The 16,970-nt window shown below is 47.8% G+C and overlaps 1 protein-coding gene across 2 annotated transcripts in view; it reads right to left on the reverse strand.

Annotated features, from left to right (window-relative positions):
• lrp11 (low density lipoprotein receptor-related protein 11) overlaps nt 1-12,433 on the reverse strand; it is a 28,239-nt gene extending 15,806 nt beyond the window's left edge. The window contains exons 1-3 of one of the 2 annotated variants that reach the window (XM_080200130.1): nt 11,824-12,433; nt 7,680-7,837; nt 2,201-2,342 (exon numbers count right to left, since the gene is read on the reverse strand). In XM_080200130.1, the coding sequence (XP_080056256.1) occupies nt 2,201-2,342; nt 7,680-7,837; nt 11,824-12,319 (796 nt within the window). In that variant the 5' untranslated portion in view covers nt 12,320-12,433. The remainder of the gene's footprint in view (nt 1-2,200; nt 2,343-7,679; nt 7,838-11,823) is intronic. The other variant, XM_080200129.1, reaches the window with a different exon arrangement.
• Between the last annotated feature and the right edge of the window lie 4,537 nt (nt 12,434-16,970).

A 16,970-nucleotide genomic window follows, 5' to 3' on the forward strand; every position in this document is an offset into this window, starting at 1 on the left:
ATGATTTTTTAAAAAATATATACCTATGATTTTTGATTGCTAGCAGGGGACAAAACTCATGAGGATTTCTGGGAAGTCCAAAATTTGGTAATCCTAAGGACGAACAATGTCTTCAATGGAGGTAGGCATGAAGTTAGCAACCAGAAAATTCCAAATGAAATTATGAGCCAAACACACACCATTGAGTTCATTAGTAGGTACCCAGCGCCTAAGATTCCCAGGCAATAGGACCTCACCATCCCTTTGTCCATTTTCCAAATTCATAAAAATATAGAACATTGGATTATGAGTACGGCATTCAGCCCTTTGAGCCTGCTCTGCCATTCATTGTATTCATGATTGATCATCCAACTCAGTGGTCTTGTTCCTGCTTCCATCCCTCCCACCATGTGCTTTGATGCCTTTAGCCCCAAGAACTTTATCCAACTCATTCATGAAAACATGCAATGTTTTGGTCTCAACTGTTTTTTGTGATAGCAAATTGCAGACTCGCCACTATGAGTGAAGAAATGTCCAGTCTTAGTTCTAAAAGGTTTACCCTGTATCCTTATGCTGTGATCCCTGGTTCTGGACACTCACAGCAGCAGGAACATCCTTCCTGCACCTACCCTGCCTAGTCCTGTCAGAATTTTATAGGTTTCTATAAAATCCCCTATCATTCTATCATTCTTCTAAATTCCAGTGAATATAATCTGAACCAATTTAGCCTCTCCTCATATCAGTCCTGCTATCCCAGGAATCAGTCTGGTAAACCTTCTCTACATTTCCTCTATAGCAAGAACATCCTTCCTCCGATAAGGAAACTAAAATGGTACATGCTATTCCAGGTGTGGCATCACCAATGCCCTGTATAACTGCAGCAAGACATCCCTGCTCCTGTACTCAAATCCTCTCTCTCTGAAAGCCAACATACCATTTGTTTTCTTTACCATCTGCTGTACCTGCAACATCCCCGCTACACCCCTGGTGTTAGAACCTATAGGCTCTCAATATGAGTGACTGTACAAGCACCCTAAAGGTGGCTGCAGGATTTCTGTTCCACCCTGTTTCTTTCCTGGTTTCAGCCTGCAACTTCCAGCTGAGTGAGGAACCCTGACGAGAGGCCCTGTACGCTCTTTTCGGTTTCTGGGGGCAGTACTCTCTCAAGGCTGAGAAGTCAGGAAGGAAAACCTTATTGCGAGGTCTGATTTTTGAACACTTCAGTAGTCCAAATGAGAGAATTCAGCTGCTTTCTCTAACTGTTCGTCACAAGTACTTCCATCCTGCATGGTGACAACCAGATAAAGCTACCTGAATGTGCCTGTGGAGATATCAAAATAATTATAAAGGCCAATGGGATGTTAGCCTTTACCTCTGAGATTAGGATACTGTGATAATCCTCAGGATTTGCATGGGAAATCACCAATTGACTTCCCCATAGGATTTGTAGAATACAAGCTCCCTGGGGGCTGGTCATTACCTCACCAGGCAGAGCCCGTACATTGAGCTCTGTATAAAGTAGGCCCCTGAGTAGGTCCATTACTGTATTGTCCCAGCTGGGTCCTGTTGTGTTCAACACAGGCTTGTGGTTTTACTTTATTTTGTGCAACGATGCACTTCTTTTACAGCCAACTCCTGGAGTTATTATAGGTATAGAGGGTTGAAGTTTCCTGATGTTAAACAAAATTTCCAGTACTGCGTTCAGTTTTGGGAAGTGCAAATTGGGCTTGGAGGGTATGTGGTGCAGATCCACTACAGTTCACCAAGATTAAAAGGGCTGAATTATGAAGAAAGGTTGCACAGACTACGCTGTAACTTCTTAGTAGAAAAGTTTAAGGACAAGCTAACTGAAGTATTTAAGATGATTAAAAGAGTTGACGGATAAATGGGGGAATTGAGGACAAAGGTGCACAATCTGAGAATTAGCAATGTACTGTTATGAAGTACTTCTTCACACAAAGTGAAAATATGGGACTCTCTCCCCAAAAAAGGTAGGGAATGGATATTCAATAGGAATTGATAGTGTTTTTGTTGTTTGGCAGGCATATTAAGGGTTGTGAAAGCAAGGTGGGAAAGTGGTACAGAAAAGTCATGAATGCTAGAATAGGCTTGAGGGGTTAGTAGGCCAATATCTGTTCCTATAAACTTTACAGAGCAGCAAGGAGTGGGCTGGGTGTCATTAGGCGTCACATGCTTCATGTTAACTCGCGGAAGAACTGACCTGTTGTTTGGTGCTTTGGCGGCATCACTGTGATGGTGACGTTGTCATCGCTCTTTTGTCCAATCGTATCCGTGACCGACAATTGTATCATGTACACGCCCTCTCGTAAGCCGCTCAATTTCAACATGCCAGGCTGTGGAGACTAAGAACAGATTCACAAGAAATTCTTTAAATCTTTACTATCAAAAACATATTACTATGTAATTAATATCACATACATTAAATGTGGCAACTGTAACTCGGAGGTCATGCACTAGCACCAGAGTCAGAACGGTTCAAGCCTCAAGAACAAATAAGCCAGCTTCGCAATTGTATTGTTTGCACTTCTGTGTAAACCTAATGTTTGCAAGTAAATTTAACTGATAGTCTCAGCGAGAGCAATGAACGTTAAGCTGGTGCTTAGCTGCCGGTCAGGGAAGTCAGGAAACATGACGGATAGCCTCTGCACTGAGAGAGTGCCTCCCTTGTTGGAGAGGCAATCTTTCAGACGAGATGTTAAAATGAGTCCCCTGCCCCATCGAATGTTGTCAGTGTAGAAAAACAGAAAACGTATGGCACATCAGAAGGGCATTCAGTCCACTGTATCTTTACTGGCTCAAAACAGGTTATTCTGCCTAATTCCAATTTTCAGTTCTTGGCCGGTGGCCCTGTAGTTTTCAGCATGGTGAAAATTTAGGAATTTTTTGTTTAAAAAAGCAATGAGCGATTATGCTCGAGTCATCCTTTCAGACAGTGAGTTTCAGAACTTCCCATGCTGTGGGTGAAAACATTCTCAATTCTCCCCTCATCCTGGCAATTACGTTTACATCCAATAGGACATTGGTTTAACATCTCAATCATAGAATCGTACAGTACAGAAAAGGCTCTTCAGCCCATCAAGTCTGTACCGACATACAAGAAACACGAACTCCCACCTCTTCCCATTTACCAGCACTTGGCCCATAGCCTTGAATGTTATGATGTGCCGAGTGCTCATCCCGGTACTTTTTAAAGAATGTGAAACAACCTGCCTCTACCACAACCCAGGCAGCGCATTCCAGACTGTCACCACGCTCTAGGTAAAAATACATTTTTCTCACATCCCCCCTAAACCTCCTGCCCCCTCACCTTGAACCTTTGTCTCTCATGACTGACCCTTCGACTAAGGGGAACAACCCAGAACGTCCTATGAGTATCAGCCTAGTTTTTATGCAAATGTTTCTGGAGAGGGACTTGAACCCATAAACCTCTGACTCTGGAAGTGAGTGTGCTGTCACTGAGCCATGCTGCTGGTAAGTAAAACATAACTTAATACTTCTTCATGTTAGCATATTAGGGTGCACTGGAGTCTCCTTCTAGTGTCTTGTGCCCAGACTGTTGTTCGTTTATTAGCTTTGTAACATGTCATTACGTCATGTACATTTTAGACTTTAGACTGATAATCACACTTTGCAATACAGATGGTTTTTAATAATTAAGAGCTGAACTAAAGTCACTAAAACATAACACATTACATGAACTTTGCATTATTTCTGATCATATTATGAAGGCAGGAAATATACTCCACATTATCCAGTAAAAAACAACAGTTTCATTTACAACAGATAAATGCAGAATGCAAGTTAGTGGAGCGGTATGGGGTCCCAGTGTGTGAGAATGTAGGGAGGAGGAAGTGTATATTGGAAAGCGTTTTGGAGTTTAGAAGGGAGAATTACAAGAGAAGGTTGAGAGAAGCACTGACCATGACAGTGATCAATAAATTAAAGATTGTGATAGAGAGGCAAAATATTTGAATGGCCCACAAACTGACATCCTTTACCTTGTATCCTGCCTAGGTGCTGGACAGGCTCCAGGAGGAATTGAAAGCTGTTGTAGAGGAGGAGAAAAAGAACATAAAGCAAAGTCTGAGCTTGATTGGTAAGAGAGATGTGGGAGAGCCAACTGAGATCACAGGAGAAGGCGTCAAGAACAGCAATAGATGAAGATAGAGAAAGGTTGGAGCCATTGCAGGGAAGAGGCAGGTGAGACAGATTAGAGTCATAGAGGTTTACAGCATGGAAACAGGCCCTTCGGCCCAAATTGTCCATGCCGTCCTTTTTTTTTAAAACCACTAAGCAAGTCCCAATTGCCCATGTTTGACCCATATCCCTTAATACCCATCTTACCCATGTAATTGTCTAAATACTTTTTAAAAAGACAATTGTACCCACCTCTATACTACCTCTGGCAGCTTGTTGCAGACATTCACCACCCTCTGAAAAAAAATGCCCCTCTGAACCCTTTTGTATCTTTCCCCTCTCACCTTAAACCTATGCCCTCCAGTTTTAGACGCCTGGACATTTGGGAAAAGACGTTGACTATCTACCTGATCTATGCCCTTCATTTATTTTATAGACCTCTATAAGATCACCCCTCAGCTCCAAGGGAAAAAAAAAGTCCCGGTCTATCCAGCCTCTTTATAACCCAAACCATCAAGTCCCGGTAGCATTCTAATAAATCTTCTCCGCATTCTTTCTAGTTTAATAATATCCTTTCTATAATATAACTTCTATATATCTCCTGTATTCAATGTTCTGATCAATGAAACAAAGCATGCCAAATGTCTTCTTCACTACTCTGTCCACCTGTGACTCCACTTTCAAGGAGCTTTGAACCTGGACCCTTAGATCACTGTTCTATAACTCTTCCAAACACCCTACTATTAACTAAGTAAGTCCTGCCCTGGTTCGATATCCCAGAATGCTTCACCTCGCATTTATCTAAACTAAACTCCATCTGCCATTCATTGGCCTACTGGCCCAATTGATCAAGATCCCATTGCAATCCTAGAAAACCTTCTTCACCGTCCACTATGCCATCAATCTTGATGTCATCTGCAAACTTACTAACTATACTTCCTAAATTCTCATCCAAATCATTAATATAAATGACAAATAACAGTGAACCCAGCACCGATCCCTGAGGCACACTGCTGGTCAGAGGCCTCCAGTTTGAAAAACAACCCTCTACACCCACCCTGTCTTGTCATCAAACCAATTTTATATCTATTTGGCTACCTCACCCTGGAGCCTGTGAGTTTTAATCTTATGCAGCAACCTACCATGTGGTACCTTGTCAAGGCCTTGCTAAAGTCCACGTAGACAACATCAACTGCACTGCCCTCATCCAGCTTCTTGGTTACCCCTTCAGAAGAACTCAATCAAATTTGAGACATGATTTTCCACTCAAAACCATGCTCACTGTCCCTAATCAGTCCTTACCTCTCCAAATGTCTGTAGATCCTGCCTCTCAGAATACATTCTAACAATTTACCCGCTACAGATGTTCGGCTCACTGGCCTGTAGTTCCAGGCTTTTCCCTGCAGCCCTTCTTAAACAAAAGCACAACATTTGCCACCTTGTAATTTTCAGGCACCTCACCTGTGGCTGGCGATAATTCAAATATCTCTGCTAGGGGACCCACAATTTCCTCTCAAGCCTCCCACAATGTCCTGGGATACATTTCATCAGGTCTTGGGGATTTATCTACCTTAATGTGCTTTAAGATTTCCAGCAGCACCTCCTCTGTAATATATACATTCCTCAAAACATCACTATTTGTTTCCCCAAGTTCCCGTACATCCATTTCTCAACACTGAACACTGATGAGGAATACTCATTTAGGATCTCACCCATCTCTTGTGGATCGGCACATAGATGACCTTGTTGATCCTTAAGAGGCCCTACTCTCTCTCAAGTTACTCTTTTGCCTTTTATGTATTTGTAGAAGCTCTTTGGATTCGCCTTTGCCTTACCTGCCAAAGCAATCTTATGCCCCCTTTTTGCCCTCCTGATTTCTCTATTAACTCTACTCCTACACCCTCTATACTCTTCAGGGTCCGCCTCCTTCTTCTTCTTGACCAGGGCCTCAATATCCCCAGTCATCCAGGGTTCCCTACTTCTACCTGCCTTGTCCTTCATTCTAAAAGAAGAGTAATAAAGGAACAGAATGTTTGAAGAATGAATTACTATTATAAAAGCAAATTACTGCGGATGCTGGAATCTGAAACCAAGATAAAATGCTGGAAAATCTCAGCAGGTCTGGCAGCATCTGTCAGGAGAAAAGAGCTGACGTTTTGAGTTCAGATGACCCTTTGTCAATGCTTATTATTTATTATGACTTCCTAATATTTTGTTTCAGCCATTATTTTGCTTCATCCAAGTTACCTGTCTTTATATTTGGGCATGTTAGCATAAAATAATTCAGTAAGGAAAACTGACGAGTATTCAGCATGGTTAGAAAGTATGCTTGTGAGCTTCTTATCTCAAACAGCAGACGGCCAGCAGATTATTTATTGGACGCTGTGCTCCAATCTTGACTTTTTTGTCCTTCACATCTCATACAAATACAGTGTGCAAGTTACAGAGTGCGACAGTAACAACAAACAAAGAGGAAACAGAGAACACACCAGTGGGGCTGTGTAGATGCCCAGCTGAATGTGAATTTTCAAGGAGGAAGGTGTTTATTTCACTGCAGCAAATTACACTGTACAGCAGATTGCTATGTTGTACTGCCATCTCCACCTGGGGAGAACTGCACCTTTCCCCCAGGCACTGGGCAGATTCCAAATTCGAGACACTGGGCAAACTTCAAATGTTTGGCACCTGTCTGAGTTCCAGGGTCTGAGAAAATACCAGAACGATTATTGAGCTAAGAAATTACAATGACAGGTTTTAATGCAAAAACATTTGAGTACAGACAAAGATCACAGATAGATCCAGGGCAGTATTCACAACACAACTATTAACTGGACTCTAGTTTCAGAGATTCACCCTTATAAACATGATCAGACAAAGATACAAACCTGAGCTCTTGGGTACTTTAATTACTCGGGCTTCCTCATGGGGTTTCTGAAGATAGAATATGGTGGCACTTTGGCACAGTGGTTAACACTCCTTCCTCAGTTCCAATGATCTGGTTCTATTCCGGACTCAGGTGACTGTGTGGAACTCCCGCCGTGTCTGTGTGGGTTTCCTCTGGGTGCTCCAGTTTCCTCCAAAGACGTGCCGATTAGATAAACTGGCCATGCTAAATTGCCCCTCAGTGTCCCAAGATGTATAGGTTCGACGGATCAGTCATGGTAAATGTGTGGGTTCAGGGGGATAGGACAGGGGAAAGGGCCTGGGTAAGATACTCCTGTCAGAAATTTGATGCAGAATCGACTGGCTGAAAGGCCTCTTCTACACTGTAGGGATTATATGATTCTAAGACATTGAGCTGAATTGTTAATTATTTCTTCATCCATGATGCTGCCTGACTTGCGATATCTAGCTTTTTCTGTTTTTATCTCAAGGTTTGTAGATATATGGCCAGACCATATTGACTTACACTACAATGTTTCATTTGGGGAAGGGGACGAGTACCGTTAACTCTGGTGTGTTGCAGTTGTCCCCTCGGCCCTTTCATTCGAAAAGGGGTGCAGACAGAAGGCAGTGGTAACTGGTGCGGAGAAATCAATTACCTTCATATCAACCGATGGATCTCCTTGTAGTAAGGTCCATTCATATCGGACAATTCCCTGATCGTCAGCACTGCCTCTTCCATCCAGCAACACCCAGTTGGTGGGCAGAAGCAAGGCCACGTCCTGGCCAGCATCACAGTGGGGGGCTTCATCATTTACTGCAGCAAAGCAAACAAATGACAATATTATGAACAAAATCACCTCACTGAGGCCTGATGGAGTCAGCACTTTATAGAGTCATATTCTTGTACAGCACAGAAAGAGGCCCTTTTATTCATCGTGTCAGTGTCAGCCATCAAGTACTTATCTAATTTTCCAGCATTTGGTCCATAGTGTTGCGTGCTATGAGATTTCAAACGTTCACCTAACTGCTTCTTAAATGTTGTGAGGGTTCCTGTTGCCACCACCCTTCCAGGCAGTGAGCGCCACATTCCAACCAACCTCCGAGTAAAAACGTTTTGCCTCAAATCCCCTGTCCCTTATCTTAAATCGATGCCCCCTGGTTATTGAACCCTCTACCAAAAGAAAGAGTCTTTGCTATCTACGACTCCCATGATTTTGTACACCTCAATTACGTCCCCCTCTCAGCCATCTCTGCTCTAAGGAGAACAATCCCAGCCTCGCCAGCTTCTCTTCACAATAAATGCTCCAGCCTAGGAATGTCCTCGTGAATCTCCTCTCCACTCACTCTAGTGCAATTGCATCCTTCCTGTTGTGTGACAACCAGAACTAGACATAGTACTCCAGCTCTGGCCTAACGAACATTTTATACAGCTCCAATCTAACAGGAGAGAGGGGATGATGAATGGGGGAAGTTAACCTACATGATCTGTCTCTACTTCTAACGGTTGTTGAGCTCTGATGGAAACTTACGAATGAAGAAAAGACTATGGCTTGCTTTCTACTCCCCCGGAGGAAGTAGCTTCCACCGACACTCTCAACTCCTTCAAATCAGCCCACAAACATCTTAACAATTTGTTTGTGCCTTCTTAGCCCAAACCTGTGGGCAGTACAGAATCTAGTTTTGTCAATCCCCTTCCTTCCAATTCATAAAATTCCGACAGTGCAGAAGGAAGCCATTCAGCCAATCGTGCCCAAACCAACGACAATCCCATCCAGGCTTTATCCCTGTAACTCCAGCTATTTAGCCAGCTAATCCCCCCAACACTCAGGGGCAATTTGAGCATGGTCAATCAACCTAACAAACAATGACGTGAAAACAGAAAATGTTGGACGAACTCAGCAAGTCTAACAACATCCATGGAGAGAGAATACAGCCAGTGTTTCAAGTCAGGATGACACTTCACCAGAGCTCAAACACATGTTTGACCCTGCTAAACACAGATAGTCATCGAACGCATGCCCTTGTCTACGTCAAAGATGAAGTGGAGATGGTTAAGAATTTCAAGTTTCTAGGTGTTCAGATCACCAACAACCTGTCCTGGTCCCTCCACACTGACGCTGTAGTTAAGAAAGCCCACCAATGTCTCTACTTTCTCAGAAGGCTAAGGAAATTTGGCATGTCTGCCTGGACTCTCACCAGTTTTTACAGGTGCATCATAGAAAGCATCCTTTCTGGCTGCATCACAGTTTGGTATGGCTCCTGCTCTGACCAAGACTGTAATTTCTTGCAAAGAGTGAATGTAGCCCAGTCCATCACGCAAACCAGCCTCCTCCCATCCATTGATTCCATTACACATCCCGCTGCCTTGGGAAAACAGCCAGCATAATCAAGGACCACATGCACCCCAGACATACGCTCTTCCATCTTCTTCCGTCGGGAGAAAGAGACAGAAGTTTGAAAACATATACCAACTAATTCTAGAACAGCTTCTTCCCTGCTGTCATCAGACTTTGAAGAATCTTATCTTTAAGCTGACCTTTCTCTTCACCCTATTGGTAAGTGCAACACTATATTCTGCACCCTCTCCTTCTCCCCTATGTACTCGATGAATGATATGTTTTTGTCTGTATAGCACACAAGAAACAATACTTTTCACTGTATCACAACACACGTCACAGTAATAAAATCAATCAAATAAATCAATAAAAGGGTGGCAGATGCTCACAAAGATGTGACTGGCCTAAACGTACAACTTGACCCCCAAAGAGTACAGCACTGGTGGAGAACCCCTTGGCTATCATGAATCAGGGCAGGACGCTCATCTGGGTGAGTGACCAGGTGGGTGGGAAGAGGGATGCAGACCTATTGAAAGGAGTTGAGGGGGAGATCCCTGTCACTGTACACATTCTCCACTGTTGGGGTATGGAAAACCCCTTGGCCATCATGAAGCAGGGCAGACACCCACTTGGCTGACTGGGGATACAGGGTTCGTGACGCAGAGGATCCCTGTCACTATGCCCATTCATAGTAAGAAGTCTCACAACACCAGGTTAAAGTCCAACAGGTTTCTTTGGTAGCAACAGCCAGTAGCTTTCAGAACACTTGCTGCTCCTTCATCAGGTGTGCGGGAGTTCTATTCACAAACATATAAACTTAATTTACAAAATAATGATTATTATTATTACTACGGCTTTAACCTGGTGTTGTGAGACTTCCTACTGTGTTTACCCCAGTCCAACACCGGCATCTCCACATGATGACTATGCCCATTCTCCAGGGCTGTCACTGAGGGCTTGGATGTTCAAGTGTTGTAGGGCTGAATGCTGAAACCAGCTGCTGGAGAACCCTAGGTAATCACAAAGCCAGGTAAGATGCCGATCTGGGTGGACACAAGGATTTGGATGTTCAGGTGATGTGGGGGTGAGTGCTGTACCTGCTGGTGGTGAACCCCCTTGACCACTTGGCTGACTGGGGTATGGGGGGGGGGGGGGGGGGTGGTGTTTAAGGATTTGACAAAAAATGTAGTATCCCTCCTCCCCAAGGGTCCTTATCATCACCCTGTTTGGAGTGGGGGGATTGGGGTGCGTGAGGAGGATCAGGGCGGGGGGGGGTGCGTGAGGGGGATCGGGGCGGGGGGGGGGTGCGTGAGGGGGATCGGGGCGGGGGGGTGCGTGAGGGGGATCGGGGCGGGGGGGTGCGTGAGGGGGATCGGGGCGGGGGGGTGCGTGAGGGGGATCGGGGCGGGGGGGGTGCGTGAGGGGGATCGGGGTCGGGGGGGTGCGTGAGGGGGATCGGGGTCGGGGGGGTGCGTGAGGGGGATCGGGGCGGGGGGGTGCGTGAGGGGGATCGGGGCGGGGGGGTGCGTGAGGGGGATCGGGGCGGGGGGGTGCGTGAGGGGGATCGGGGCGGGGGGGGTGCGTGAGGGGGATCGGGGCGGGGGGCGGTGCGTGAGGGGGATCGGGGCGGGGGGGGTGCGTGAGGGGGATCGGGGCGGGGGGGGTGCGTGAGGGGGATCGGGGCGGGGGGCGGTGCGTGAGGGGGATCGGGGCGGGGGCGGTGCGTGAGGGGGATCGGGGCGGGGGGGGTGCGTGAGGGGGATCGGGGCGGGGGGGGGTGCGTGAGGGGGATCGGGGCGGGGGGGGTGCGTGAGGGGGATCGGGGCGGGGGGGGTGCGTGAGGGGGATCGGGGCGGGGGGGGTGCGTGAGGGGGATCGGGGCGGGGGGGGGTGCGTGAGGGGGATCGGGGCGGGGGGGGTGCGTGAGGGGGATCGGGGCGGGGGGGGTGCGTGAGGGGGATCGGGGCGGGGGGGGTGCGTGAGGGGGATCGGGGCGGGGGGGGTGCGTGAGGGGGATCGGGGCGGGGGGGGTGCGTGAGGGGGATCGGGGTCGGGGGGGGTGCGTGAGGGGGATCGGGGTCGGGGGGGGTGCGTGAGGGGGATCGGGGTCGGGGGGGGTGCGTGAGGGGGATCGGGGTCGGGGGGGGTGCGTGAGGGGGATCGGGGTCGGGGGGGGTGCGTGAGGGGGATCGGGGTCGGGGGGGGTGCGTGAGGGGGATCGGGGTCGGGGGGGTGCGTGAGGGGGATCGGGGTCGGGGGGGGTGCGTGAGGGGGATCGGGGTCGGGGGGGGTGCGTGAGGGGGATCGGGGTCGGGGGGGGTGCGTGAGGGGGATCGGGGTGGGGGCCGGATTGGGGGGGGGGTCGGATGGGGGGGGTCTGATTGGGGGGGGGGGGGTCTGATTGGGGGGGGGCGGGGGTTAGGCAGTCAGCGCTGTTCTCCCCCCCTCTCTCTCTGGGCCTTACCGTTGCCATGGTGATTGGGCCGCGGGCCCCGGGTGAAGCTGCTGTAGCCGCGGTGCGGGGAGAAGCGGCAGACATCGCGGCCCCGAGCGGTGCAGTTGAAGAGGTAGCAGCTGAGGGCGGCCGGGGGGCGGTTGTCAGCCTCCAGGCCCCGGGCCCAGTGCAGGCCTCCCCTCTCCACCACCGCCACCGTGCAGCCGGGGAAGGCGCAGCAGGCCCGCAGGCACTGCGCCGGGCTGCTGATATCGGCCGGGGCGCTGAGGAACGAGGCCCCGGCGCCCAGCGAGTCATGGGTGCGGATGATGTGGTCCTGCATCAGGCCGAAGGCGGACTGGCAGCGAACCGAGGCCCCGGCTCCGGCCTCGGGGCTCCAGCCTCCGGCCGCCCTCTCTAGCTGCTGGCCGAACTCGCCCAGCGGCCCCGGCCCCGCCGCCGCCGCCGCCCGCAGCCACACGCAGGCCGCCAGCAGCCCGCAGCTCAGCGGCCAAGCTCCGGGCATGGTTCCCAGTGCGGGCCCCGCCTCAGCGCCTCATCCTGCCCGGATCCGGGGACAGACAGGCGGCGGCACCGAGACAACCCGGCCCGGGATCCAGAATGGGAGGGAGCAGCGAGAGGGAGGGATCAGAGAGGCAGGGGGGGAGTGGTGCAGGGAGCAGGAGCCGTGCCTTCTTGCTTCCTTAGTTCCAGCCAAGTATTTATTGACCTTTCTGGAACATTCTCCTCTATTTTTGACCAGAAGACATAAGAGCAGAATTGGGCCACTCGGCCCATTGAATGGCAGAGCAGATTCAATCAGGGCTGATACTTTTCTCATCCCCATTCTCCTGCCTTTTCCCCGTAAGCCATGATCCCCTTATTAATCAAGAACCTATCTATCTCTATCTTAAAGACACTAAATGACCTGGCCTCCACAACCTTTTGTGGCAAAGAGTTCATCACTATCTGGCTGAAGAAATCGCTCCTCATCTCTGTTTTAAAGGATCGTCCCTTTAGCCTGAGATTGTGTCCCCTGGCTCTAGTTTCTCCTACTAGTGGAAACATCCTCTCCACGTCCACTCTATCCAGGCCTTGCCGTATCCTGTAAGTTTCAATAAGGTTCCCCTCCCTTTCTAAACTCCAATGAGTACCGACCCAGCATCCTGCTCTTTTAAGGCACCAAAGAAGCTCAAATTAACTTCGGGACAAATTAAAAGGGGCAGCCCCCCAAAAAAGGAAGGGGGGAACGGCCTGAACAAAAACCAAAGTGGAAAGGAAACTTAAAACGTTATATCAAAATGTGATTAAGGCGGGTCAGTAATGCACCCCAGTCCCTGCGGTGCCCAGCAGGCATGGAAGGCATCAACAGTGCCCTTGGACAGTGCATGCTCCTTCTCCAGGGGCACTTGGCCATGTAGAAGGGCAGATAGTCGGGTCGGACGATCCACCTCAGTCACCCACTGCCTGGACCTGTAGATGGCACACTTTGCCAGGCCCAGGAGCAGGTTCATGAGCAGGTTCTCCTTCCTTGTCCCCCCTCCACATTGGATGTCTATAGATCCCTCTTTTAGGCGAACCAAATAAACAAATTCGAATTAAGTCAGGGATAAATTGAGAGGGGAACAGCCCAAACAGAAACAAAGTGCAAAGGAAACTTAGAACATCAAATCAGAATGTGATTATCGGGTTCTATAATGCACCCTAGCCCCTGCGGTGCCAAACAGGCACGAAGGCGTCAACTGTGCCCATGGACACCACATGCTCCCTCTCCAGGGACACCTGGCAGTGAACATAGCCGCGGTAGAGGGGCAGACAGTCAGGACAGATGATCCGGTGATTGCCCGCTACCTGGACTTGTTAATGGCACGTTTCACCAGTTCTATAGGAGCAGGTTCACGAGGAGGTCACCATCCCGACCTGCCCCACTCTGTACCAGGTGACCGTAGATCAGGAGTGTGGGGCTGAAGTGCAAATAAAACATCAATAGAAGGTTTTTGAGGAAACTAGAAAGGGAGTACAGCCCATAACATTGAACACAGACATGAACCATGGACTCCACAAGGTTGCAAAAAAGGCAGGTCATTTGGGAGTCCGTGAACCAATTTAACCTTTTGTTGTATGGGACTGCTGTGTGCACCACTCTCCACCCCAGGTCCCCAAGATGGTGGGGGAGTATCGCTCCTAGAGGGACCTTCGCTGGGGACCTCTGCTGCCTGGTGGCAACAGGGCCTCTCTCTTTTCAACACTACAATTTTTTCCTTAGCCAATACCACCACTCCTACTCTTTCCCATCCCTTACCTGAGGGAGGGGACCAGTGGGCAAATCAATGGCAGATGCAGTATAATTTAGATAAGTATGAGGTTATTCACTTTGGAAGCAAAAACAAAAAGGCGAATTGCTATCTGAGCACCTGTAAATTGGGAGAGGGGAGTGTGCAGTGGGATCTGGGTCTCCTTGTACATGTAGGTGTAGCAGGCGATAAAGATGAAGATGAGGAGACATTTCTTCACCCGAAGAGTGATGAGCCTGTGGAATTCATTTCCATAGGAAGTAGTTGATGCCAAAGTATTGAACGTACTCAAAAGGCAGCTAGATATAGCACTTGGGGCCAATGGGATCAAAAGTTATGGGGTAAAAGCAGGATTAGGCTATTGAATTGGACAATCAGCCATGATTGTAATGAATGGCCAAGCAGCCTTAAAGGGCTGAATGGCCTCCTCCTGCTCCTATCTTCTATGTTTCTATATCAACCTTATTTTTGGAGGATGGTCAGCTAAACCCAAGAACATGTACCACACCAGGGTCAGAGCATCTCAAATGTGGATGATGATGATCAGAAGAGAAGTATCACTTTTTCTTCAACCTTGCATTGTAAGAGAAGAAATCTACAATGCCTGCAGCAACCGCCATTGGTTGGAGGGAATAGCATTGATCCTGCAGACTGGATACCCGCAATTAGGTTTAACTGGCCTATACCAGTGTTTATGGTCCAGATGAACCTTCTTCAACTCTTACCCTGCTTGTCTGAGTCTTATCAGCCAATCCTATCTCCTTCTCCCATACTTACTACTGGTTCTTCCCCTTGAATGCACCAGGATTTTCAACCAGTTTTTGCTTTTGAGGCCTGCACCTCAACAAATATATTTATTCCACTGACCCCTCTTATTAAAAAATGTCATTTTTTTTTGCATTAACATTGGTTCTAATTAAACATATATTTTTATTTATTGATCTTTGTTCACTGTTGCTGGTGTTGAACAATTGTGCAAGGATAAAAATGCAGGACTATTAGCTGAAAAGTGGCATGCGGGGACCAAGTCCAAAATAGGAAGTGTGTAACTAAGAAGCTGGGAAATGATAAACCACAACATGCGGAAAAAAAATGCTGCAAATAATTTTCAGAGACAATCTGAAATGGGAAATGACGAATCAATTATCTGGTTGTGATGCTGTGCTGCCCTCTGTGGGTGCTGACCTAGATTACCTTGGCTAATAATTCCTAGTTGTTCATTTCACCTGGTTGTGCATGGCCATGATTGGATGTAGTTTGCTGCAGAGTTCTGGGCTCCATTTCCTCCAGGAGTCATTTGTTAATAAGTGTTGGAACTGCCATGTACTACTGGTCAGCATTAGCACCATATTTCTATATTCATTCATGAGATTCGGACATTGCAGGCTAGCCAGCATTTATTGCTCATCCCTAGTTGCCTGAGGGCAGTTGAGAATCAACCACATTGCTGTGGCTCCGGAATCACATGTAGGCAGACAGGTAAAGATGGCAGATTTCCTGCCCTAAAGGACATTAGTGAACCAGATGGGTTTTTCTGACAATTGACAATGGTTTCATGGTCAGCAGTAGATTCTTAATTTCAGATTTTTTTTATTGAATTCAAATTCCAGTATCTGTCGTGGTGGGATTTGAACCAGGTTCCTAGGTCATTCGCTGAGTTTCTGGATTAATAGCCTCATGATAATACCATTCGGCCATTACCTCCCTGGCAAGTGGAATGGGCAAAATGGTGACTCCACCGCTATGTTATGTGTGCTGAGCCAGTTTTCTGTTAACATCTTCAGGTTGAAATATTAGATTTCCCCCAGATCTTCAGCAGACAAAAGGGTGCTGCTGAGTCTGGGGAGGAGGGCAGGACCACACCGTGTGTGACTGCATCTTTGCTGGGTGTAATGGCATTGGAGCGTGGTGACATCTTGCAAGCTGTCCCAAGTATACCCTCTAATTTCATCTTTTACTCCTGTTCTGCGCTTAAAGTCTTTTAAACTGTTACTCCAACATTATATTCTGCACCCGCTCTTCCACTTTGTACTCTATGAATGGTATGTTTTACCATACAGCATGCAAGAAACAATACTTTTTACTGTATCCCAGTACATGTGACAATAATAAATCAAACCCAATCAAATGAAATGCCTACAGTGAATGACTGCCTCCTGACTGATAACCTGTGGATCTGAGTATCTGTGACCGATTTTGGGGGAATCATTTGGGTTAGCCAAGGTAAGCAGCAGCCAACGGTACTAGAACTAACCTGATTGTCGACTGGCAGTCCTCAGAACCAATCAAAGCTGTCATCAGCAGTAATCTTCTCAGGGATTGGTTTGCACTTAACCAATCAGCACTCTGGGATGGTCTGGTCAGATGTCCTTTTTACCAAATTTCCAAGTCTGACTCGGTGAAGCGCCTGGCAGAGCAGAACTGCGGATCCCTGCTTCACAACTTTTGATCTATGCTATTTGCCTCAATGACTCCAATGTGGTAGAAAGTTTCACATTCGCGCTGTGCTCTGTATAAATACATTTCTCCTAAATTTCTCACTGGATTTGTTTGTAATTAGTTTTAAAGTTTATTTATTGGCATCACAAGTAGGCTTACATTAATACTGCAATGAAGTTACTGTGAAAATCCCCTAGTCGCCACACTCCGGCACTTGTTGGGGGACACGGAGGAAGAATTTAGGGTCATCAATGCACCTAATTTTGGACTTAAAAAGGAGATGAGAGACTTATCATGGAATCCTATAGTGCAGAAGCAGGGGCCATTCAGCCCATTGAGTCAGCACCGACCAAAATCCCGCCCAGACCCTATCCCCACAACTCCATGTATTTACCCTATCTAGTCCCTCTGACACTTAAGTGGCAATTTAACATAGCTAATCCA

Source organism: Carcharhinus amblyrhynchos, chromosome 12 (genome assembly GCF_965287045.1).
Source record: "Carcharhinus amblyrhynchos chromosome 12, sCarAmb.v2.hapA, whole genome shotgun sequence".
Taxonomy (NCBI): domain Eukaryota; kingdom Metazoa; phylum Chordata; class Chondrichthyes; order Carcharhiniformes; family Carcharhinidae; genus Carcharhinus; species Carcharhinus amblyrhynchos.